Source organism: Carica papaya, chromosome 4, assembly GCF_054855325.1.
Source record: "Carica papaya isolate Zhongbai chromosome 4, ASM5485532v1, whole genome shotgun sequence".
Lineage (NCBI taxonomy): Eukaryota > Viridiplantae > Streptophyta > Magnoliopsida > Brassicales > Caricaceae > Carica > Carica papaya.
The window spans coordinates 5,638,071-5,665,951 of NC_142312.1; the positions used below are offsets into that span (position 1 = coordinate 5,638,071).

General features: G+C 32.7%; 3 protein-coding genes across 3 annotated transcripts; 1 reads left to right on the forward strand and 2 right to left on the reverse strand.

Moving 5' to 3' along the window:
• Positions 1 to 2,231: 2,231 nt before the first annotated feature.
• LOC110817590 (Putative AT-hook DNA-binding family protein) lies at positions 2,232 to 4,022 on the reverse strand. Its single transcript, XM_022046195.2, has one exon. The coding sequence runs from the start codon at positions 3,539 to 3,541 to the stop codon at positions 2,642 to 2,644; it is 900 nt and encodes a 299-aa protein (XP_021901887.1). The 5' UTR covers positions 3,542 to 4,022; the 3' UTR covers positions 2,232 to 2,641.
• A 14,276-nt stretch (positions 4,023 to 18,298) lies between these two features.
• Positions 18,299 to 20,143, forward strand: LOC110817471 (MATE efflux family protein). The gene has a single exon (XM_022046013.2). The coding sequence runs from the start codon at positions 18,399 to 18,401 to the stop codon at positions 19,848 to 19,850; it is 1,452 nt and encodes a 483-aa protein (XP_021901705.2). The 5' UTR covers positions 18,299 to 18,398; the 3' UTR covers positions 19,851 to 20,143.
• LOC110817530 (Double Clp-N motif protein) lies at positions 20,133 to 27,869 on the reverse strand. The gene is made up of 5 exons (XM_022046117.2): positions 27,421 to 27,869; positions 27,271 to 27,309; positions 27,080 to 27,189; positions 23,865 to 24,044; positions 20,133 to 20,475 (listed from the first exon to the last, which is right to left on the reverse strand). The coding sequence occupies exons 1-5, from the start codon at positions 27,852 to 27,854 to the stop codon at positions 20,318 to 20,320; spliced, it is 921 nt and encodes a 306-aa protein (XP_021901809.2). The 5' UTR covers positions 27,855 to 27,869; the 3' UTR covers positions 20,133 to 20,317.
• Between the last annotated feature and the right edge of the window lie 12 nt (positions 27,870 to 27,881).

Genomic DNA, 27,881 nt, shown 5'->3' on the forward strand with positions numbered 1-27,881 from the left:
CAAATCCTAAGTAGACTCTTTGGTAGGTGGAAAAGTTCTATGAAGATTTGGGAGGTATCCCTTAAGAAATCGTTCTTTTTCACTAGAAGCATGGGGTATGGTTTCTTTTCATATGTTTTATTTCATTTATTGTGTTCTTTAGAGAGTTTTGATAAATTATTTGAATATATATTGCGTTGATAGTGTTTTCTCTACAAAGTCTTATATGTAAGGCTAGAGGTTTGATGAGCTTCTCAATGAGACGAGTTAAGACCAGGTTGATAACCTAAGGCCAGCTAGCACTATTGGCAATCTCATGAGATTCCTATCGTGAAATAAGGGCTATTTTTTCCTTCTTAAAGTATTAAGTGCACCAACTATGATATTGTTGTGATTTTTAATTTGTACAATTTTGGCTTCTGGCCCAACTTAACATAAATATACCCTTTTACATTTCAAAAAAATATTAATATGTAATTAATATGCTAGGCAAACCAACCTAATTAAGTCAGTTTGGAAATGTAACTTAGGAATCTACCTTGAGTTTCCTTTCCTCTTATCTTGAGTGAATGTGTACAATTTTTTCCACCGAAGTTTCCAACACACGTAATTCATAGCAGAACATTGACATACGTGAGAAGAAAGATGGAAAAGTTGAATGGAGATGAAGCTATATATATCTCACCCTCGTACTAAAACAGACCACTCAAAGAAGGAAAGAGCGAGGCAAGGAGCACTACCTACTCGGAAGTTGATTGACAAGACACGAATATGGAGATAATAAAAGGAAGCAAGAGCCGATGAGAAGTTGATGGAGCAAGAAAGAAAAAGGAAAAAGCTGAAGGTAAAAGAGTTGACGTATGGATAAGGCTACCTAAGAAACGATAGCTAGCTAGCTTTGGCTACATGATATAAAAGGCAAATAAAATGATGGGTAGTACGTATACATACACACAGATATACACAAGAGATATGGAGTTAGTGCAGAGTATCTGAACTGGATCTTGCCTCCTTTGATGACTTTAAACATAACTGCATGCCCAATCCCCTTTTCTCTGAATCATGCACCGAACAGAGAGAGAGAGAGAGAGAGAGAGAGAGAGAGAGAGAGAGAGAGAGAGAGATAGAGATAGAGGGTGGCATCAAATGTATATATACATGATATGTATATGTGCAGATGGATCATGTATTAATATGTATGAGCCCACAATATTGTGGTAGTGGTTGCCTTTTTATGGTAAGTCTCGTGGTTTGCCTCGAAAAGGAACTTTCCTCAGAGCAAGCGCACGTGTGAAGCAGTACCTAAATATATTTCATGTCTCCATATCTTCAAGGAAAACCCTAGAACTCTAACATTATATATATATATGGAAACTGCAAACAGTAATGCCCATACCTCTTTGCTTCTCTCGTAAATAGTTTGCCACCTTACTTCCCAATCCTCCAAACACAATATAAATATATATATATAATCTGCTTTTATTTATCGCTCTCCTTTGACCTTCTCCGCACCAAGAAGATGTAATAGTTTTTAGCCACTTTTAACGGTGAGAATAATGAATATATAGATGCATATACAGATGTATATAGTAGCAGCTTTCTTATTTCTCAAAAGAAATATATATATATATATATAATATAGTAGCGATTTCAAATTGAAAAGAGTAGTAATGGTAAGTGGGTTTAGATAGTTCTATAAAAATTTCATGTATTAATCTTCTAATTAATGTACGTCAACCATGAATTTAATTATGATTTACATGTATAAGATTAATTATGTAAACCTCTTCATAGATTTTCTATTACTTAATTCAAAAATAATAAGTTAACTAATTCCATACAAGGAATAACACAGTTCCCAACTCAACGAACTTATTATATGCAATTTTATATGAAATAGCTAAGCATGCATCAAATGGCTATAAGGATGTCCGGAATAAATTAGAAATTTTTTGCTTTAATTTAAGAAAATGTGGAATTTTAAATGATGATATGAACGTTTTCAAAGTAGAATTCCATTTCAGTAATTTTCACGGCATTGTTTTAAAAGTTTTTGTGACTTCATATTAGTTGAAAACAAAACAGAAAATCCTTTAAGTTTTTCCTAAACACCGGCTTAAAATTTTGAACATTGGTTGAGGTTATACAAGTATTAGTGTAAAATCATATGTAATCAGTGGATTATTCAAGGGGAAAATACACCTCGTAAAACTCAAGAGATCATAAAATGAAAAGCACTTGCTTCATTATTGTACATAAACACATGATATGCATACATAGATTAATACTAATTATATAGAAAATTACTTACCATAAGAGAGATTTTGAAGCTGGATTAATGCAACTGAGGTGGTAGTAATCCTACCTTAACGTAGAGGTTTCACATCATCATGATCGACTTATGCAAAATAAAACCCTTCTTATTCTCACAAAAACATAATTAACATACTAAGAATTTACACTACTTGTTTCCAACCAACATGCAGAAATACTGACTGTTCATAATTAAATTGATCATCATCAACTTAAATCCAAATTTAAAAAAAAAAAAAAAAAAAAGCTAATTACCACTAGCTACCACGTACTTACTGTCAAAATTAAAGAAACAAAACCTGAAATCACTGCTTCCGTCTTCATGCACTCTGCTTCTTTCTATATACGGCTAGAAGGGAGGACGACCGGTTGCCCAATAAGCCTCAGCCGGTAACTGCATAGAATTCATCAGATTAGGCTGCAACCCATGAAACAGACCCGCGTTTTGCTCCGATAATACCTGCTGCTGCTGACCCGACCCGCTTCCCGGTGACCCTATTGGACCCCCTTGCATTGCAGGATTCTGCATCTCTTCCTCTTCCAATGGAAGCCTCTCATACGCCGCGTTACTAAAAGATGCCGCCATCACCACCACTGGACCAGAACACGTAAGCGTGCCAACCACGCTGCCGCCCACCACCTGTCCTTGCCCTCCTGCTAGGTAGATGGTAAGCCCCGAGGCAGCAGGCGGCGCAGGCGGTGGCAAAAAGGATCCTGATAGAGATAATATCTCGAAGCGACCGTGTAAGCTGACGACTGCGCCGGGAGATGCGGGTTGCCTGAGGGTTACGTTTGTGACTGTGCCGGTTCCGCTCATTATACAGACTCCTCTTTGGCGGCGCCTGGCGAAGGTAGCGACGCTTTCGACGATGTCGCAGCCGTCTCCTATCTCCATGACGTGGGTGCGGAGGGCGTTGGCGCTGTCGCGGGTGATGATGATGGGGGGTTTGGGTTTGTTTTTAGATCCAGGGGGTCTGCCTCTGGCTCTTCTTGTAATTTCACCTTCGCTGTTGGCTGCTGCTGCAACGAGCTCTTTGCCGTTGCCGTTGGTGAGTTCTTCAAGATCTCTCTTGGGAGCTTTGTTGAGGCCACCACTGCTGCCGCTTTGTTCATCCTCGGAATTATGAGCTTGCTGTTGGTGGTGGAGGAGGAATTGATGATGCTGCTGTTGTTGTTGGAGCTGGAGTTGGAAATCTCTTGTGTGGAAAGGTGGAGGAAGGGAGTGAGCATGAGATGTTACAGGATCCATATTTAATATAATGATCTCAAACAAATCCTTGTAACTTAATTCCTCACATAGACATAGATGAATGATTAATTAGAGATTCAGAAGAGAGAGAGAGAGAGAGGGGGGAAAGGAAAGTAAGACCCACAGAGATGAGTAAAGGTTTGGCATAGTGCTAAATATTGTAAAAATTAAGAAAAGATATATGGAGAAGGGGATGAGAGAGGGAAAGAAAAGAAAGAGCTGAAAATCTAGTATTAGTTATTGATTGATTAAATAAAAGAAGAAGAGGGTTTGCTTTTGGAATTGTTAATTAGTAATTAATTAATTAATTAATTAGTACTGGTAGAAAAGCAAATTAAGAGAGATGAGTAAGTGGGTTTTTGATGTCATCAGCCACCAAACTCAAGCTAGCTCTTAAAGAAGTGAAGTTTGATTGGAGAAGAGGGTTTTTGTAACAAGAGAGTTGGGTTAGGGTTAGAGTTGGAGTTTGGAGAAGAGAGGTAGATCGGTAAGACTGGGTCTGCCTTGGTGTATGGGCGGTGGATGGGTCCCCACCTCCACGCTCTCTCTACCTCGCTTCCTCGCTATTCATCTATACATATATATACAACACGTTAGATATATAATTATTATTTTATATAACCTTCCATTCACATACTCATAAATATATACCCTATTTATCTCCAGATTTCAACTCTTTTTTTTTTTTTTCCTTCTTCCTTTTCAATTAGATTAATTAACGCAGAGCCTTTTATCTTCTTCTTCTTTTTTTTTTTTTTTGAAATCATTTTTTTTTCTTGTTATAGGCGTAAGAAGCAGGTATAGCTAGATTTAGTTATGCAATCATCCTTTCTGGTTGAACTCAAAAAGCTTAAAGCTAACTGGTCGTGCATTTTGCAGACACATACATCCTTATTGAATTAATATTTGAGTGAGAAAAAATTTATAATTTACGAAAATCTAATGAGTAAGATGACCATATATATATATATATATACACACACACACACACACACACACAGATATATATATATATATATATATGTATATGATTATTATAAAGAAATGGATAAAGTCCATAAAGATCATATCATGGTTAGCATCCTTAGTGGCGCAGGTTTAGGGTAATTAGGCATAGTCCATATATAAGTCAGGCTAGCGCTGCTGTATGTTATTAATTGGAATTTATTTAATTTTTATTATGTTATAATCAGTATTTATATATTATAAAATGATAAATATATGAATTTTCCCTTGAAAAGTTTTTTACTTAAATAAAAAAGTTCTTATGACGCACATGTGCAAGAAGCTTAAGGCTCTTCTATATCAGTCATCAAGTTTCCATCCGGTGTTTCCTCTTTCCAGTTTTGCTTTGTTTCTTCCTCTGGTATATAGTTCTGAACCACGACAAAGAATGATACGTATATATACTGATAGTGATGATGTATGTATGTATATATGTATGTATATATTAGGCAAATTAAGAGGAGGGAGGGAGGGAGTGTTGGGGTGGGTGAAATAGGACGCGTGGGTGGCGCTGACAGACACAAGAACCCCACTGCTTGTGCACGAGGTTGTAGCGCTCTATACAAACCCTCTCTCTCTGCCAGGGACGCAAACCCATGTATTAAAAGATGCCCTTTGTCGGCTCTGGACAACTCCTGCATCTTCATTAATCTCAATTCTACAACTCCACACGCACACACGCATATATATACATATGTATGTATGAATTAGCTAGGTTTACTGCATGCCCATGAAAACCAAAACTGAATAAGATAAAAGGAAGATACATATATGTGTGTGTGTGCGTGTGTGGAGTGTTTAGATTCATTCACATGATTTGAGATCTGGTTTTAATTGTTTGTCAGCAATTCTTTCTTATATGAATCAATCTTAAACCCCCATGTGGATTCCCTTCATATAACTTACCGTGGGGTTTCAGTCATTTCCTTTTTCACTTTTAACAGTCACACACTCAAAGACAACGTTTTTACCTACCTAGTTTTACCCAACAATAATTAATACAGAGTTTTATTAATTAATTCTGGATACTCCACTTCCAGCTGCCATTTTTGTTCTAATTCCTCCACCCAACACCATTATTATAAATATACAATCTAAACACAAAACAAATGTTGTGTACTTTCTTATATATATATAAATATATATATATTTATATATATATATATGTATGTGTAATGAATATTATTGATGGTTGACCTCAACTTCGGTAATACATATGAGGCAATTCATATATAATTAAATTAATTTCTACAATTGAGCGGCAGGCAAGTCATAATTAAGGATGTCATGTGGCCCACATGTACATCAATATATTTCACTTAAATATATACATGTATAGTTTATTCCATTAAAAAAGAAACTATATTTATATATAATATTCTAAGAAAATATCAAAATTATCCCTCGTGAAGGGGCGGGGTTGAGGATGTTTTGTTGTTCTATATTTTAAACCATTTACTATGTCTGTGTATACATACACACACACACACACACACACACACACATTACACTACTTCTCAAAAAAGTGTGCACATTATAATTTTTTTGGGGTATATATTAAGTTATAATTTAGTCAGGATCCGTTGGTATGAAATAAAATTATTGAAGATTAGTGAAAGAAATTGAGACTAGAAGGATTAAGACAAAGTCTATTAGAAGAACATAGAAGAATGAGCAGAAAATTAAGAAATCAAGAAAGGGATTGAATTAGCTTCACTGCTGATTCATCTAAAAATTAGCTTCTCCTTACAAAATTCTCCATTGATTTACATACTAGAATGTTTAATACTTGCAGAAACAGAAGAAACAAGCTCATAAGAAAAGCAAAAAAAAAAAAGGAAAGAGGGAAAAATGGAAACTAAAATTTTTGTGAGGAAAAGTTTCTTTTTATATATAACATCACCAAATACATTAAGATGTCACAGGAAAAATCCCATATAAGTTCAAACTAAGAATTGGATATCATATCATTCTACAATTCAATGTCACGTCATCCACTAAGAACTTTATCTTTGTATCCTATTCATATTTGTGTTACTAAGAATTGTCTATATGCATATAAATTTAAAGGATCTTATAAATTATTTAGAGTTTCTAACAAATAATGAGTGAATTTGGTGTAATAATAACGAAGTAACTTAATGTATATATTACATTAGTTAATAATTTATATGAAAGTCGAGTTCAGGACTAAAAACAAAATATTTTATCTCTATCTTATAAACTTGTTATTAGTAAATATAAATTGAGATGTAAGTCTTTTAGAATTTTCAATGCAATTATTAGGGAGGTTGATTCTAAGAGTTTTGTGCATAGAGAGTGGAATGAATATGTGGTTGAGGAGCACAAGCTTCAGACTTGCCTCTAAAATAAAATTTTTAAAAGGAGGCATTAAGTAACAAAGAGAGAGAGAGAGAGAGAATAAGCAATAAAAAATAATATATCTACATTATTTGCATTATTGATAAAATTGGTGAGTAAAACAAATCATAATATTGGTGAAGTGGAGTTGAGTGAAGTGAGTAGAAAGAGTCCTAACATGTAGGGGTTGTTAAAGATTGAGGAGCTTAAATGGAGGCAAAAGTCTAAGCTAGCTTAGCTAAAGAAAGGATACTAACACTAATTTTTCTAGCAACTTTCTTGGGAAAAAAAGAATAAATGAATTGGCTTTTGTCAAGCAAGAAGTCCTTCATTCTCTAGTTAAATGGGGGTTAAAACAAGAGATTTATGCCCTTTTTAAGGAACATATTAGGGAAAAACCTATCTTTCCATGTGAATCAGTGGGATTAGAGATGAGGACCATTTCTGTAGCCTAAGTGGGGGCTTTAGAAGTCTATTTATGGAGGATGGCATATGGGAAAATATATGGAAATTGGTGATAATAAATTGCAGGACCATATGGGTTTAATTTCCACTTCATAAAAAATGCTAGAGATTCATAAAAGGAGGGGTCACAAATGTTTTAGATGGAATTTAATTTCACATAGAAGTTTGTCAAGTTAACAAACATCTTTCATCACATGGATCATCAAATTCAGAAAGACAATGAATTTTAATAAGTTTAGACTAATATTATTGGATTAACACATGTATAAAATTTTGCAAAGACCTTATTGAAGAGGTTGTGTGGTGTTATAAACCATATCATTTTAAAGACTCAATTTATGTTTATTTAAGGTAGATAACCTTTTATTGTCTTAGTTACAAGAGAGATGGTGAATGCCTTGAGGTGAGGTATGGGAGTCTTATGAGGCGTATGACTTGGTTAACTAAGAGTCTTTAGACATATTGAAGAAGTTTGTTTTTGTAATCAGGTGGAAAGGTTGGATGAAATAATGTATGTCAGTACATATAAAAAGTTCCCCTTTGGAACCATTCCCTATGTGGAGAAAATTGAAGCAAGAGGACCCTTTATCACCTTTATTATTCATTGTAGTGGTAAAAGAGATAGCAATCAACCTTAAGAAGGTGATGGATAAGAGAATTCTAAAAAGAGTTTTAATAAACACAAAAAGGCATGTGATCCAGTTATAGAGAGTTTTTAAACATGTGAAAGAAGTTTGGTTTTGCAATTAGGTGAAAAGGGTGGATAAAGTAATGCATGTTAATTATGTTAATATCAGTATATGTAAAAAATATCCCAACGGAACTATTCCTATAAGAAGATAATTAAAACAAAGGGACTCCTCATCACCTTTATTATTCATTATGATAGTAGAAAGAGTTAGTAATCAAACTTTAAGGAGGTGATTGACAATAAAATCCTAAAAGGAGTTTTAATAAGCATAAAAAAACATATGACTCAGTTAATTGAGAATCTTTAGACATGTTGAAGGAGTTTGGTTTTGTAGTTAGGTAAAAATGGTATATGAAATAATATGTGTCAACTATGTCAATGTCAATACATATAAAAAATTCCCCAATGAAATAATTCTTTATATTGAAAGGATTATAATAAAGGGACTCCTTATCACCTTTATTATCCATTATGGTGGTAGAAACATTAGCAATTAACTTTAAGAATGTGATTTACAAGAGAATCCTAAAGGGAGTTTTAATGGGGCAAGGTGGGTTATAGGTGAGTTTACTATAATTCACAGATGACACACTTATTTCTTGCAAGCTAAAGTTGGAAGACATAATGGTCGTGAAGAGGGTCTTAAGGTGTTCTAAGACCATGTAGGGACTAGGGATGAATTTTTGGAAGAGGTCGTTGGTTCCAATTATTTCTCTCAACCATCAGAGTAAAAGGGAGCATATAGTTTCTAGTTTATGTGTTTGTAAATTTTATAGTCCATTTATGAACTTAAACAGACCTTAAGAAAATGATATTCAAAATTTATTAATGCATTACTTTAATTACTAGTAAATTGCTTTGGTAATAATTATTTCACGATTTTGTGTTGATGTTCAAGTCTGAAATGATCTTTTATGACAGTCAAGTTGTTGTTCACCCAACTTTCAATTAGTATTGCACAAAAGCACTAAACACATAGAAATTGATTTATTTTGTCCGAAATTAGATTCTTACATAACACATTAAGTTTATTCATATATGATCTTAACATCAACTTTAGATCTTTTCACCAAAGCTTTATTTTCTTATGATATGTTTCCTTTACTACCTGAGACGACCATTAAAAATGTATTTATTTTATCTTGAGATGGAGTATTAGAGGTGTAAATTAATTAATATGTTGTTATCTTTTTCGTTAATTAATTGTTAATTAGTTTACTATGATCATTAGCTTTGATGATATATTCATAAATACTTGTTGTGTCTGGTTAATGATTTTTTCTTCACTAAGTAATAGTTTAAGTGAAGATGGATCATGCATGGGGGTCGAGGGCAAAAGCAAAGAAAATTTCTAGTTTGTCATATTCTCGGTTTATGTCAATATTTTGTTTATTTAATTTTCTTATCTCGTCTAGCTCTTTTGTTCTTTTTCCTAGTGTGTGGCTGGGGTCGGATTCACAAACTATGTGGGGATTATACTTAGGTCCTGTGTTTTTTGAACATCATGGAGGTGGGACGGGGAATTTATTTCATTTATATAACCTCTTGCTGAGGATATAATGTTTGTTAATATTCTAAAAACTTTTTGTGGTGGTGTATTTATTCTTTTCCATTTCTAATAAAGATTACTTATACTTTTTAAAAAATTATGAATTTATAATTCTTAAAAAAAAATCATTTTGAAAATATTTCGGTGTTTTAAATATATTTGTTTAATTATTAATATATTTGACTAGCATTATTATACATCTTAAATAAAAAAAATTGCATAAGAAAAATATTTTAACAGGTTATCAATAATTATTGAGTGAAGATTCCTAATTCTATATGTGATTGATAGTTTAAAGTTTATAGGATTAGAATGATTAGGTCAAGTTTGTTGTACAACGATTTAGTTCAGACTTCATAGACTCATATTAAAGAGAGAAAAAGAAAAAAGAAATAAATATGACAAAGAGGTGTATGTATACATACATATACATATAGATAAACACCGCGACATATACCATTGATAATTAAAGGAACTCAACCTCGTAACTAAACCTTGAGAGACGTGTTAACCAATAGGTGTATTGTTTAATTACTTCATGATATAATGTGTATATATGTGTAAAGTGTGTTGACGCAAATAATAATTGTAGAGGGTTAATAGAGGGAGCATGATGAAATTTGTAGGAAGACGTCATGTTATAAATCCATTTTGGCTTATTTTCTTTTGTCAGATTAATTAGGTTTGATATTATATCAATATTCAAATGATGAACATATATATATATATATATATATATATATGTGTGTGTGTGTGTGTTCGATTTATAAATACATATTTTTGTCATTAGTTATCATTAAACAATCCACACATAGCGATCTACCAAAACCCAAAACGAACCAATCATCATAATTAATATGACTGATACCCTAAATTTCTTAATCTACGATAGCTAACATACATACATACATGGCCAGGGATAATTACGAAAGAAGTACACCTCTCCAATAATTGAGAAAATTAGTTAATTAATCATGTAGAAGCCTTAATTTTATTACTTAATAATTTTAAACGTATAAAAATGATAAGAATTAATTAAAGATTACTCCTGCGGTACATTAAAATGGATGATTACCCTCACTCAAGGAACGAGGGCATAAGTCTTCATTGACATTGGAAGTTGAGTTGTTGTGTCCTCTTTTTCACTTTGAGACAGACAAAAACTAATTAATTAATTCATCATAGGATATAATTAATGTAACCCATCACAATCTCATGTGAATAAACAATCATATCCATGAAGCTAAGGTCCATTGAAATTAATTTAACTTATATTATAAGAGTGGATGGTTAATTAATTAATCCCCATCTTTTTCAAATAAAATAAATAAATAATAATAATTAATCCCCATGTGAGTGGCACTTGTTGCCTCGAATCTTGGCCTAATATTGCTGTTGTTTATGCATCCTATTCCTCTCTTATCGGTTAAAGACCGTTGCATTTCATTTCAATTAAAGAAAATTTTTCTATTTAATGATTACCCATTAATTAATATTGTACTTTTATTAATTATACTTTGATTTATTAATAAAATATCTGTTACATATAATATATATATATATATATATATTTTTAAATATCTGAATGCTGTGTTTATCAACACAGCGCATGCCGTGGATGATCAGGTCAAACTTTTAATTCATGCTTATATGTCACGCATCTATACGCAGCTTACAGCTAAGGTAATGTGATGAACGTGCAGTGTTTTTAGAGTTGGAATTTTAATTATAAAAAAAAAAAAAAAAAAAGGATTAACAAGTAATTAAAGTAGGATTAGAGAGTAATTAAGCAAAGCGACAAGCACGTGAATGGTGGGACTCCATTTGGAATCTTGTAATTAGTCTCTCTTGAGCCGCTAACTAATCCTTAGCCTGCTTTTGATTAATTATCAAAATGTTCCCTTTCACACTTAAGTCTTTCATGTGGATGGATGCTGCATCATCCATTACATTGATTAATTTTCTCATACCTAAACTTCAAAATTGACCCCTCAGTTTTGTTATCCCCACTCCTTTAGTTTATATTGCCACTCCTCCTTATATCCATACATATCTTAATTCATTTTACAGAAAGATAAAAGATGCAGTGTTAAAAGTAAATTTTTTATTTATTGTTAAGCTGAGTTCTCTTTTTATCTTTTTTCTTTTTTTAACGAACATCAAGGCATACAATATGAGGTTATTTTTCCTTCTAAGTTAATCCGTCTTGCCAATTTCAATATGAAAACGAGCATACTTAGTATTTACATATTTATAACAAAACTTTTTAAATTGAAAAGAAGTTCAAATGATAATTTTATATTAGATAAAGAATAAACTTGGTAAGATAGAACGCAGCGTAGTAATTCATTTCTTTTTATTTGGATAAATTATATTCAATAAAGCGATTACTTAATAACTCAAATTAAGATTAGTAATTCATATAAAGCTTTTTTAGTCATTATCTCACTTTTACACAAAGTATTATATATGACAATTAAGTAATTTAGAAGTTTGATTGAATAAAACTAAAGCAAAATTTTTATAGAGTTGAGGGTAATTAAGTTTTAGCATTGCCTATGCATGTACACACATACAAGTTAAGTCTAGATATTAGTTATCTATTTTGAGCGTAATCGTAAATATTATACTAATACAGTAAAAATAATTTTTTTATTGAGTAATTAATATGATAACTACTATAAATGTCATTTATAGTAAGATATATGAGAATGGTAAGTAATAACTGATGTGGTTAGTAATATATATTCTCTTTTTTATAAGAAAACTTTTTTTATTTTATAGGTGTATGGTATGAGTATAAATGATTGGTTATTACTTACATTTATAAATACGAATTAACTCAAAATAAATTTTAACATTTTTTGCTTTCACAAGATAAATTCTCAATATTTTCATGTATTATAATCCGTCGATTGTCTTGTATAACTAATAAATATATGAAATTTTTAAATATCACTTACTTATTAAGATTAAATAACTGCTCTTATATTGTTGTACTAACCTTTTAAGATAAAAATAGTCAATTTTTTAAAGAGTTTATAATAACTCATATTTAATTTATAGCAATAAGTGGCAATGATGTAATAAGTTGTTACTAGCCATAACACTTGGAATTTTGCTTCTTTTTTTTTTTTGTCTATTCTCGCAGTTGATAATATTCAATTTTACTCTTCTTCTCTACTCTCATAATTGACAACATTTACTTCTCTTATAATTTGATGAAAATTGTTTGCTTTTAGTTATAATTTTTTCATTTTATTATTATTTTCTCATTTTCTACTTCTGATTTATAATGTGGGTGTATTTAGCATTCTTATAAGTTAAATATTTGAACATAGTATATGTTGTAAATATTTTTTTTATTAATAATATCTTATTTAAAATTTGACATTTAATGTATCTAAATAATTTATGTCCTATTTGCATAGACCCTTAAGTTTTTACTCATGAAAACATTGCATATAAGCTCATAGGTATGGAGTTTCTAAAACAACCATTCTCTCTTTTGTTCATCAATAATCACTTTAAGTTATACTTTTATTTTTACGTCTTTCAATATCGAAACAGACAATTTGAATGTAAAGTACAACATCAAAAGGTGTTCATCAATTCAGAATTAGATTGAATCAGACTAGACTTAAACCAATTAAAAATGATGTTTGAACTGAAAAGTGAATTATTTTTATTATGAACCTAAAATTAACTATACCAAGTAATATTTGATTTGGTGTAATCTAGATTAATAGTCTATTTTATTTCGATTTTTTAGTTTAATCTGGAACAAAAATAACATCACTAGCAACAAAAACCTTAGAGTCACATGTTCTTTTCTTCTCCAATCCCCAAGAGTGTTGAAAGTGTCTATATTCTTCTTCAAGCTGATAATAGTTATAAATCTATAATATTTTTGCTCTTCTTTAATCTTCTCTAGCACCATAATTTTAACAATATTTTAGTTCAAGTCATTTTAAATCTTTTAAAGAGTCAAGAAAAATCATTTTTAAAAATCTTAAATCACCATCAAAGTTGTCTTCTTCTCTTTCAAGCCCTAGAAAACTTGGAAATTTTCAACATTGGTTTTTGTGGGAAAGGCAACAGCAAAAGCAACAAAGAGCAAATAGGAGAGAGCAATGCAAGATTGAGAGAGGAAAACATAGGTTAGGTGAGAAAAGTAAAAGAGAGACGATGATTTTGAACGGTTTTAGGAGAAAAATATGTTTGATTTAAAATAGAATACATCGTAATTAATGTACATGTTACCTCTTTAAAAAATACCTGAATAATTTTTATATGAAAATGAATTATGAAATATGTTCTAACTTTATGCTTTGGGTTCGATGTGACACCCAATTAGAGAAGAAGAAGAATAAACGATAGAGAGATATTTATCAAGAGAAGGAGAGGGAGCTACTGGAGCTGTTCTTATGGACTTCAATTTTGAATTGAAATTATTATTTTTGAAGGATTGACCAATACGTTTAATAATTAGTAGTAATCATAATATTACCTGTTAAAATTTAGAGTATTAATATATAGTAATTACTTGTGTAGGGAGAAGGAATGTAATGATATTAAACATTGACTATATCAACATATTAACTTAGAAGTTAATAACAAAATATCTGCCTGACAATCACATCAATTAAATTAGTAACATCTTTAATCATGATTAATTATTAATAAATTAACCACAATTTGCACAGAAAATGCACATACGTATTTCAGCAAATGAATATTCTCAAAGGGTTTGCTAATACTGAAATTTTATAATGAAGAAAAGGTTTTTATATATATATATATATATATATTTCAGCTCCCCATGCTGCTACAAGTGACAATTGCCAACATTAGCTGTCTGATAAAGCAAATCCTATATATAAATGTTGTCAAGAATTGATGCAATTGTAACTGTAGACATAACGTGTAATATAATAATAATTAGCTTTGAGTTTGAGAATATTTATATATATATATATGTAGAATTTATATAAAAAAAAATGAAATTGAAATGAATTAATTAATAATAATTATTGACCATATATCTAATTTTTAAAATTGTATTGAGAAACAGAAAGTAGTCGTGTTTTACATTTGTACGGATCATATCAAAGACAAAATTGATGACTTTCAGATAATCTACTCATACTTTCTTGTCCTTTAAACTTGTTTTAATTTTAACTTTTATATACATATATATATATATATATCCTATACATATATAATAATATGTCTAATCAAATATATAATTGCACAGACAAATATCCAATTAAAGATTATGATCTCCAAGGACATAATTAATTATATTTAATTAAAGAGGTCTCAGGAAATTAAAAAGAAATTAAACAATCAATCAGAATTTAATAATATCATTGCATGAAAGTTATAATAAGATCCTTCGATTATTATTATTTTTAAATGGAAGATCTTTCTGGTTCCCATATAAATAATGCATAATTAAATTGTGGGTTTATTTTTTTTAATATTATGGGAAAAGCTCAATCGGATAATTAGTTCATACATCCTATATATATATATATATATATATATACACACACACACACACAGTGTAAATATTTATATAACTGAATTACATATTCTTAATTTATTCAAATATACTAATCTTTGAAACAATCAAATCTTGCTTCTGACAAAATATTGACTACATATTTTTTATGTATATATAAACAAACAAATCAACATTTGAATATTGGGATTAATTTTTTTAAAATTAAATGAAAGTGAAGAATTATAATAAATATTAAAAATAAATTAGACGAGCAAAGAAATTAAAGACTATAGTAGTAGTAGTAGTAGTGGGCCAATTGAAGTTTTCCTCACGAAGACTGGGCCTGGGCCGGGTTTGTTTGATTTAATACTTATAATGACGATCCATATATCAGAATATATATATATATATATATATATATTGGAAATATGATGTGAGAAACTAATTAAGATATTCTTAATCAGACGTGTTTGGGTTAAATAAGTAAATATTTTTAATTCTGTTTATTAATTGTCTCTCGTGAAATATTTATTAATAATAATCTACTTTGGCTAATTAATTTGTATTTAAAACTACATTAATATTATTAATATTCATCAGCAAGATTAATGTGATCGATTATAATCTCAAATATAATAATAATAATTTTTTTTTTGGGGTTTTGTTTTAGCTGTTTATTTGAAGGATTGTTAAAGTGGTTCTACATATAATGTAAATATATAATGACAAGATAAATAATTGGGCATATAGTAAATATAAAAATAAAATTATACGAGTGGAAATCAAAGCCAGAGCAATCATTTATAAAGTGGTAGTGGGACTTAAAAAACATCTTTCATTCAATCTTTTTTGTGGCCCAACTTATTATAGAAAGTTGCTTCCATAAACACCAAATATTTTTACTAATATTAAATCCAACAAATTGGAATGCTACACCTCATTTTCCACTAATAAGAATCTAACACTAATTTTTCTGCTTTTAAATATATATATAAATAGTTTCATCTTCAAATAAACTCTCATAAATCTTAGTGAGATATTTGATTTTGATTCTGATCTTTCTCTTATATTATAATTTTCTTGTGATAAAATACTGGGGAACTTTTAAATTCTTTTTTTTTTTTTTCCAGACTTATAATTTTCCCCCCTACTTATATGAACTTTGGACAAATGGTTTTTATTTTTAGTGGAATAGCATCTATTTTATTACTTCTTTCTTCAGATCTCTTTACTACAAGTCACAATTTTTTATTTAAAAGAGTATAAGTTAAAAGCATCGTTATCTTTTCTAAAAAATTATTAGTAACTGAATCATAAATATATATAAAAAAAAAAAAAAGAGATTAAAAATAAAAATAAAACTGTTTCAGTTTAATTACGTAATAAAAAAAAATTATACTAAAAAAATAAATAAATAAACTAATGGTACTGTTAATAGCATAAAACGAGAGTGATTTAATTCAGTTCTAAAATAATAAAGATCTTATTAATTATATATGAACTTATATATATTAGTTTTTTTTTTTTTTTTACATTCTAAAACCAAACTTAACTCTTTTTACAACAAAATCTCAAATTCTAATTATTTCCTAGTTATATAATTATAATTAATTATTAACGTGTTGGGTTTTTAAGAAATTTAACCTTGCATATGCATCTCACAAAAAGTGATAGAGAACTTTATTAGGTAGCATCCTGTAGATTAAACTAATGAAAGATAATTAGCAAAATTAGTGGAGTGTCTCTATTTGATTCAATTATATGTTTCCGTTAAAAGTAGCAGTCTTATATCTATCATTCTTTATATTCGTATGTATGGTACATTCCTCCCAACTCTCAGTGCATTATTTCATATATTCAGTAGAATATATGATATACATATACATATAAATCAGAATGTAAATTTCGATTTCTCCAATGTTCTATCTCCTACACATGAACTTCACGAACATATATGCTCGATAACTACAGAATCTGATATCCATATATACACACATACTCCTCTCCCTCTCCCTCTCCCTCTCTGCATATATATGTACATATATATGTATATATGTATATAAGCATAGACACATATAGGTAACATAATTTATTGAATATTATTCACATCAATCCAAGTAGATGCGCACCAGGTTGATTTAGAGTCTATCGTTTGTTAATGTGTGTTTGATAATCAATACAACACTCAGCTCTTTCTCACGCGCATGTTCGTACCCCACAAAAATATATATAATTTTCTTTTTGCGAACGCATAAAAATAAATGATTGAAATATACACATATAATATATATATATATATATATATATATATATATACACGGGTGAAAATGGAGGACACTCTGTCTCTGCGATAATTAACTAATAAGAAACTATGCATATATCCATGCATGCTGTACCAACGGGGAACAAGTGAGGAAGTAAATTTCTCTTCATAACGAAAAGACACCAATTATTTCAATTATAATATATATATATATATATACATTTTTTACACAAGGATTTGTTTACTTGAATTTTCTATTTTCAATTTTATATATATATATATATGTACTATTAATTCTCAATTTTTTTATTTTTATTTTGTTTTCTTTTAAATGTATAGTTTTAGAAAAATGAGCCTGAATCTCTTTTTTACTACTTTTTTTAAAAAAGAAAAAGAAAAAGAAAAGAGAAGCTTGTAATTTGCGGTGTATAGAGGCCTTTACAAAAGGTGGCAAAATACATACGACAAGATTGTTATTACTTTTTAGAATGTTATTATTAATTAAATAAATTCAGTAATCATTTTCTTAATTAATTATTTATTACGTGTATATGTATAGACCGTAGTGATCAATTTTATTTATTTGTTTGAAAAATAAAATATGGAAACAACGAACAGCTGACAAAATCTGTATACTCCCTTAATGTGTTCTTGATAAACTCAGACAATCATGAAAGAAGAATCTTATGGAAGATGTTATTTGGGAAAGTCATGAGTACTTGACCATTTACACAGAATCCACTTGCAAATTTTTCCTTCTACAGACGAGGGAAGAGGTTGGAGGGCATTCCTCATCCCGCACTAAAAAATCCCACCCACCACCATCTCCTTCCTTTTTTTTTTTTTTTTTTTTTTTTTTTTTTGTTTGACAGTTAGAAAAAGCCCTCCACTGCCCTCACGAAATCCATGCATTTTGCAAATATTCAATCTTATCTCAATACGGTATCTTCCATTCACTTAATATAAATAGATTTGGAACACACCCCCATTGATCCATTTTGCTTTATCAGAAAAATGCCTGCAACACCTCCATCTCTCACCCCAACAAGCCTCCTGCAAAAAATGCTTTTAGAGCTTAAAACCCAGAGAGTAATAGTTATACCATTGGTGGCCATGAACTTGACTTGGTTTGCCAAGATAACAATCACCACAGCATTTTTGGGCCATCTTGGAGACTTGGAGTTAGCGGGTGGCACACTCGGATTCACCTTTGCTAACGTCACCGGCTTCTCTGTGTTGAATGGGCTCTGCAGTGCCATGGAGCCTGTGTGTGGTCAAGCTTTTGGAGCTAAAAACTTTAGGCTTCTACACAAGACACTTGCCATGGCAATCTTCTTGTTGCTGCTCGTATCACTGCCGATTTCCTTCTTGTGGCTGAATGTTGACAAAATTCTCATCCACTTCGGTCAACAACGAGATATCTCAATTGTTGCCAAGACTTATCTTTTCCATCTCCTTCCTGATTTGATACTAACTTCATTGCTCTGTCCTCTCAAAGCCTACCTCACCTCACAGAGTATAACACTTCCTATAATGTTTACCTCAGCTCTGGCACTTTCTCTTCACATTCCTATCAACTTCATGCTTGCAAAAGCCAAGGGTCTTGAGGGTGTCGCTATGGCAATTTGGATAACCGATCTACTAGTTGTGATTCTTCTGGTGGTATACGTGTTGGTGATAGAAAATGGTAAGGAGGGTACATGGAACGAGGGAGGCTGGTGGGACCAAAGAGTGCATGATTGGTTCGGGTTCCTTAAGCTTTGTGGATCATGTTGCCTCACCACTTGTCTGGAATGGTGGTGCTATGAGATTTTGGTATTGCTCACAGGGCGACTACCGAATGCCAAGCAAGCAGTAGGAGTCCTAGCCATCATCCTAAACTTCGACTATTTGCTCTATTCTGTCATGCTTTCACTAGCTACATGTGTATCCGTGCGCATATCAAATGAGCTCGGAGCAAACCAACCAGGCACAGCTTACCGGTCAGCATATGTCACGCTGTTAGTGAGTGCCATTTCAGGTTGCATTGGAGCTTCGGTGATGATCGGAGCCAGAGGCGCTTGGGGATCTTTGTTTAGCCATGACAAGGGGATTATAAAGGGAGTAAAGAAGATGATGGTGCTGATGGCCCTGATTGAAGTAGTGAACTTCCCGCTGGCAGTTTGTGGAGGAATTGTGCGTGGAACAGCAAGGCCCTGGCTCGCTATGTATGCAAATCTTGGTGGCTTTTACCTTCTTTCCTTACCATTAGGTGTGGTTTTAGCCTTCAAAGCTGCACTGGAGCTTGCTGGGCTGCTGACGGGGTTCTTGATTGGGGTAGTTGCATGCTTGGCATTATTGCTATTATTCATCGCAAGGATAAACTGGAATGCTGAAGCTGGCAAGGCACAAATACTAACCTGTACCATCCAGGAGGCCCAAGAAGATGAAAATCACAAAAACATTGAGCCGTCTATCAATGCTTAAGAGTACAAAAGCAACTGCTAATGTTTAGCATGGCAAATGTCTTTACAACTAGCAGCAATGCACACCCATAGACTCGCGTAAACTAGAAAGAATGACCTTGAGAGGGATCTACTAAACTACCTCCTAAAAAATGCAGTAGCAAACTCCCTGGCTGATTTAAAAGTTCCGTCCCAATACTTCCTGCATAATTTAAGGAAGCATGACACCTTCACCAGACCATTGTAAAGTTAATAGCATCTGGTATCACCAGTGTAACTAAAGTTAGTTTTAGTATGGACGACATTATACGAGAACTGAAAGAGATCATAAACAAATTATGGGTGTATCTACAACACACGACCGCAAAGAGAAGTACAAAAGTATGAGCATGATACAACTTGCCCCTCAAAAGTTCCAAACTTCATTGTGGACGGTCATTCAGTAAAAAGATTACATCAATGATGCCAAAAAATGTCAAAAGGCAGGTATTACCCATCTGTAAATCCAGGTTGTGAAGTTAAAGACTGCAGCTCTTTGGCTTTTTCATCACTGAAGCCAAGAGTTGCAAGTATCTTGTGACCAGGTGATTCAACCTCAGACCAAACGCCTAGAAGTACATCAATTGTCGTAATTTCCCCATTGCCACCTGCAATAACATATGAGTTATACAAGAGCTAAGCTAGTTGTTAAAATATATTGTGTGTGCAAGTGCATCCATGTGATATATTTTTAAATATATATACATAGAGAGAGAGAGAGAGAGAGAAAATAATGCACAGATCATCACATCATCTAGTTCGAATATGACAAAGTATTGCTCAAAGAGCAGAGCGCTCTCCACACCAAGGCACTTCTATCAATAGATGGCAAGTTGTAACCAAGAGATAGAGTTGAGGTTAGGACTCAAACTTAAGTCTTCGATTCTACAATAAGATTGTTATGTTATCTGATTTAGATATTCTTAGCACCAAAACTTTTAATTAAGTAGAGATTAGATTGGATCTAATAACCCACCTTTACTGGTAATCTATTTGCAAACTTCACCAAAACATGTTGACAGACTTTATGCCATGCCATGTTGATTTGAGTGAGCAAGCAGAAAAGGACAGACACATGGCAAATAGAAGAAATAACGGATGAAGATTTAGCATCTTTTGACATGTTTCTAATTTTCATCAGCCGGCCTGTTCTAGATGAAATTCTGCCTTTCCCATAGTATGATCATCTGAACGTACCTTTGACACCACTAAAGCCTACGTTAAATCTTCTCATTATTGCATCGAAACAATTAGTGACTAGCTTCTCAACTCATAAACCTAATCAAGGAAACTCCCAATAAGCATCATTATCTCTCCCCATGAACATCACCATTCTATCTTTTTAATAGCTAATATGTTTACCTTCTCATGAAAATTAATAAATTTACTTATTATTTACTATGCTGATATATCTCTTTTCATTCAATAATTTAAGATAACTTTTATTTTAAAGTTTGCTTCTAAAAGGATATTTTAAAACCTAATATAAATGTGGCAGCATATAAAATTTGAATTTCAAAATGATTAATACTTTTTGAGAACAAAAATAAATAAATTCAATTAAAGAGCAACAGGGAGATGCCACCTAGCTACAAATGAAACATAGAATGGGTTATCTACGATGTCTCTTAAATCTTCCACCAAATTGAGTGAATGACCGCCAAACAAAAAACAAAGTGCCTAGAGCCAATAACTGAAACTCCAAGGAAAAATAAACATCCAGAAAGGGTCTTCCATTTCTTTCTTTTCAAATAACCCACATGGTACCTAGAGAAATAAGAGAGATAAGCTGCTTCTTTCTCTTATCACACCAAATTACTTGCCACTTCCACTACTGAACCAGCCATGAATTAACGCACTTTGTGAAAGATTCAGAATCATTTCGCAAACAATATGAAGCAATTCATCCAAACAAAAGATGTTTCAAAGTCTCCACAACATTCTGCATAGAAAACAATCATTCACCAGAATCTTTCCTTTCCTCATGCAATTGTCAACAGATATAATACGCCTATGGGTAGCTTCCCAAGGAAAAGCAGAAACTCTAGAAGTATTTTTCCTCTAAATATGCTTCGATCGGAATGGTGAATGCCCTAGGGAAGGATACATAACGCGAACATAGAAAGATTAGAAAAAGTTTCTGAACTGGTTCATCCTTCCTATACTGGAAAATCTGCATGCTGTCCATTCTTTAATAACTAAATATAGCCTTCTTCCTCATAACCATTAAGTTCCTCAAAACCACCATTTCCCACACTACTTGGCCATATATCATGGAGAAACAGCCACCCACAAGCATCTTTCTTTCTAGCCAATAGGAACACCGCAAGGAAATGAATACAAAACGGTGAAATGTCATCTCAAAACTGCACTCTCTTTCCATTACCCAGGTTGAAGTGATTTGCCCCTCAAAAATCCACCCCCACCCCCCTGGGCCACCCTTACTAGTCCATCTCCAGAAACTAGAACCACGTGGACCCTTCGACCCTAAGTCTTCCTACCCCTTTCCTCCAGCCTGTACTTCACCCTAATCACCCTCCACCAAAGACATACATGATTAGTCCTGGATGTCCAAAGCTATAAACTGAGAACTGCTGCATAAAGCTCGTCAATAAGTTGATTCCTAGTCCACCAAAGTTCAAACAAAAGTTTGACAACATCTCATGCCACCAAATGCTATCCTCTTTGTGCCTCTTAATCACTCCATAAAGGCCAACACTAGATAGACTCTAACCTCTTAGAATCACCGAGTTCAGAAGAATAGACAAGTAGTAAAGTGGAAGAGTAGCCTAAGTGCTTCTAACAAGAATGAGCCCGCCCCACTCTGAGAGAAGAACCCTCTAACATCGAGCAAGTCTTCTCAAATTTATCTACCACCAGATCTCAACTAGCTTTGTCCTGAACCTTTGTTCCCAACAGGAAACTAAGATGTTCAATAGGCAGCAAATGACAATTAGACCCCAAATTCTAGCATGTACCCCTACATCCACCGCATCACCCATGGGAACTAATTGAGACATGCCCTAATTAGTCCTGAGTCCAAAGACAATTTGGAAATGAATCAAAGAAAGGAGTGTTCATCTGCAAAGAGCAGGTGAAACACTTCAACTGCCTCATTCCCATTCCCAACTACTAATGCTGATATGCCTCAAGATGATTAATACTTTTTTCTTATTTAGTTTCTTCCAATAGAAGTCCGTAGCATTTATGCTTGTGTTTTGTTTTTTAAAATTCCCATGTAGATTGAAGAAAATGTATCTGATGTAGTTGATGTTGAAGCTTCCGAGGACTCTCTTGCTAGTATTTAGAACGTTAACGGATCTAGAACTTTTTTACATTAATGGATCTAGAATTTTTTTCTTTTCAATTTTTTAGAGACTTGGAAATTTGATACTTCAAATTAAAGATATATGGTTTGTAATTATTTTAATTCTCAAATCTTAAATAAATTATTAAGGTTATTTGTAATAACTTTGGAGTTGGTGGAGTAGCATACCTACTTGAAGAGAGTTCATTTCTTTATGCTTGCAGCATGCCATATGAGAAACATTTAGGTTGAGGTTTCGGATCAAGATACAGTTCCTATCCTCACATACATAGCAACCGTGCAACTTTTCACATAGAAAACCCAGTCATTTTCTTCTTTTCTTTTCAAGCTTACACAACACAATAAAAAAGAAAATTTCAAACAAAAACAAACATTGCTCATCAAAAGATGAAGAAAAATATTTTCATGATTAAACAGCATACAATTGAAAACATAAACAAACTCTCAAAATAAAGCTTATTCTTATTCTAGAACCAGCTATACTATTGGGTTTTGGTCATCTCACACATCGACCTAAGTTGCAAATCAATTTCATTTGCACATACACAAAATAATCGCAATATAGCTAGTGAACTTATGCTCCCACAGCATAAAAAGTATAAAGAGAGCAAATAATATTAGAAAGCTATCTAAGAATACCGAAATTTAAGAAACTGCATGGAGACTCACCAGATTTTAATTTTTGATCAACCGCCCAATCAAGAGCTCTCTGCGCATCTTCAGTCAAAGGAGGATGTTCAGGACTGAAAAAATACATGTCACCTTTTCCTAATAACTTTACAGTTTCTTCACGTACTTTGAAAAGTGTAATTCCATTTTCCCACAAAAATTTCGAAGCGGGATTGGTTCCTGCTCATTGGATGAAATTACTTCAGTTGAATGTGATATCACTAAGGCACTTTGTGATACAAATATAGGTCAAGCACAGTTTGGCTGCTATGCAAACATCTATTTACATGGGTGCATCTAGCAAAACAATGTTTACAACCTTTGATGTAGCACAAAAATAGGGTTTAGAACAATTGAAAAACTTGTAAAGAAAAAAGATAAATAAAACAAAATCAGAGGGATTGGCAACAACTGCACCATAGGGTTGTCACAACCACAATCATAGAGTTGCTAGGCACTCAATTCAGACTATTAATATATTTTTATTCATAAGCAATCTATTTCACAATAATGACACACCCATACCTTTATAGAATATCTACATAATCTTATATCCCTAGAATACTTAAACAGAAAAACGATAACAAAATAAGACTTCTAACTAAGTAAGAAATAAGGCTCCTAAACCAATAAGAAACCTACTTTAGTAGTTCCTTATACATAAAGATTATAATTTACATAAATATCTCATAATATTTTGAGATATATGCACTCTAAAATATTCCTATTCTCCATCATTCTCTCCCACTTAGAGAAAACTTAACCTCAGCGTGTTCAACTTGTCTTCTTAATAATTGAAATTCATGAAACTTGAGATCATAGTGACAAAAGAATAATGCTTTCAAAAGCAAGGATTTCAAAAGAGTAGCACACCAGTTGGGCATGAAAAATGCACATAAGAAATAATCACAAATTTTGGTTATCAGCACAATAGCCAAAAAAAAAATTTGGTGTAACCTCTGCAGGTGTAGTCTCGTTCTCCTTCATGGAGTTGAAATCAACTAAGATATCATCTTCAATTCAAGCGATATAATTGCTTATTATTAAATTAAGAGAGGCACCACTAGGTGACTCAATTCACTCTCTCCTCAATTATTGCATCTACCCATTTGCTCCTCTTAGTTGGGTGGTCAATGATAGTGACATCATCTTGCTTATAAAAATAGATTAGCTCCTTATGTTTGGTGGTTGCTACATCATTTTTGTTACCAAGGAAACACTCTAGGACAACTAAAAATTGGTTCGATTGCTAATTTTCTTCATAATACAAAGATAACAGTCAAACAAGCCCTTGAACATACACATATCACACGTCATTGTGTTGTATGAAAATTAAAATTAAGCAATTATAACAAGGTCAATTGAGGTTTCTTGGATGAACTTATGTTTAGAAGGATTTCCATGAGATGTGCAGAAGGTCAATTAGTGGGTGCTTATCCTCTGTGTCTTTGCAATTCTTGTTAATGGTAAGCCTCAATCCTAGATCAAATGTTTTAAGGGTGTAAGATAGGGTTATCCTTTCTTTTACTTTCTTTATATGTTGGTATATGTTGAGAGGCTTAATTACATGGCCATGTGTCGAAGAGGGATAGTGGAGGTCTCTCACCTTCAATTCGCGGATATTATTATTCTCTTTCTTTTGCATAATGAGAGATTGGTCAATAATGCACTACTTCTTGTGCAAAATTGTGAGAGAATTTACAGGCTCCACATTAACCTAAATAAGAGTGGCATGGCAAGGATCAATGTAATCTATCAAGTCATTGGAGCTCTTGTTAAGGTTACTGGGAGTAATAGGTTGCCTAGCTCATCTAGGTGTTCCTTTCTGGGGACATCCTAGGATTGAATCTTTTGCGAGGAGGTTGTCAATAGGATCTCTAGGTGGCTTGATTGTTGGAATGATGTTTTCTGTACGCAATCCAATTACTTCTATCTAGGGTTATTTATCCAATATCTCTCTCTATTATCTTTCTTTGTATAGGGTTCCTGAAGGAGTGGCTTAGAATATTAAGAAGACTATAAGGAATTTTTTGTAATCTATTGGTGAAATCTCAAGAGATCACCTAGTGATATTGAGCTAAATGATTTTTAGTGTTTTCCTCACGAACCTCTTTCTCTATGACACACGGTGATTGAGAGCATCCATGATATGCATAGAAATGAAAAGGATATTCTTGCTAAGAATTCTATGACTTACAGAAGCTCCTAGAAAGACATTTTCTAGCTATACAACCTCTTCATTCCTTTTACCTGATGCAGGGTGGGGATGGTTCCAGTATTTTATTTGGAAATAATACCTGGATTAATGAGTGCCCACTTGTCATTCATTATTCTCATCTATATAACCTTTCTTTGTGCCACAATGCCCTTATTTACAATTTCATTCATCTTTTAGGGGCATACCCTGTACAATATGCATTTATTTTAACAAACTCAATGATTGGGAATCTGTTGATAGGTATCCTTGCTTTATGAGCTTGAGCCTCAGAATAGCAGAATTTGGATTTTGGATTTGTCAGGTGTTTATATCCATAGATCTTTTCTCAGCCATCTTACTCATAACCCAATTGTTAGAATAAAACTTTCACCAAGACTTTTGGAAGGTTAAAATTCTCTTGAAGCATAAGGTTTTTCCTTGGACTGTTGTTCTCAATAGACTTTAACACAAATGACGTGTTACAAGTTTGCTGAAATATTGACATTCTGCCTCTCATTTGCCATCAAGTAATGCTAGGTACACAAAGAGTCCTAAGAAACCTCAGCAGTTTAATTTTACAAGGTTAATTGGTCGAATTAACTGAATAAAATATCCACTTAAACTGTCAAAAAAAGTTTGTAAAGAAATGTGTCCCCTATTTTTCTCACATCCGTGGATGTACAGCCATGCAGATGATAATGCTAAGCAATGACTTTAACAGCAACACAAAGCTACCATTTGAACTAGTTATTTCAAAAGAAAAAGGAAGTTTGCTAGCCAGGTAATGCCACTATATATGAATTCTCTGTGTTCACTTTTAGTCTTTGCAGTCTTAATCCTTCCAGCTAAAGGACTTTGGCATTGAACAAATGTCATGTAAATTTAAGTTCCAAAATGATAACTAAAAGACCACTTCTTCCCTGGGGCTTACCAAAAAAAATCACCTATACAACCTGAGTCTTAAGTAAGCAATCCTAATGTCAGAACTAATATTATAGAAATAGGGGAAATATACGACCTTGAATCAAAATCCCCATGAGAAGAGCTTCGGTTCCGGTAGTTGCGTACTTGAGCTTCCTCGCTTCAAGCTCAGCCATAGAAAATGTCTTAATTGCTTTCCACGACCATCTACTTTCCATTCACATAATCTTAAATCCCAGAAAACAATAATTTAATCGAAATGCAAAAGTCATGCAAAGAATAACTCACTTGGGCACTTTCTCGCCGGAAGTGAATCTCTCTGGCTTCCTGCAATCACAAGAACCTGAAATTACAGTTTAGTCCACGTAAAATGATAGCAAAGAGACAATATAAAGACAATAAACGATGGAAAATTTAGGAGGAAATGAAGGGATTTACGCGGTAGGGAGGGTGGAGACGACAGTCACGGTGAGAGGGCGGACTCGGGTTGGTGTGGGATTTGAAGACGTTGAACGAAGAGAATTGATGCCAAGCCACGGCCTTTGTAGGCCTATTAGTTGCCGTTTTACAGAGAAAACAACCAATGAAGAAGACGGATCAGGTTTTACACTGATTTTAGATTGGAAGCTTTGTGTGTTTGTTAAGTGCAGTTCCGGGAGAGAGTGAGCTGCCATTTCAATCCCCGGAAATGCAGAGGGAGTTCGGACTTGCAGATTCTTGGACGTTTGAGTATAATCGGGTAGGGAAGATGCAAAAGCAAGTAGTTGGTGAAACGGTGTCGTGCTTGCACCCACCACTTTCTTTGAAATGGGCTTTTTAGATTCCGGCCTGGCCCAGTAACAGTATTTTTTGACACGTTGAGAACGGGCCATTCAATTTGTCCAATTAAAAGGTTGTTT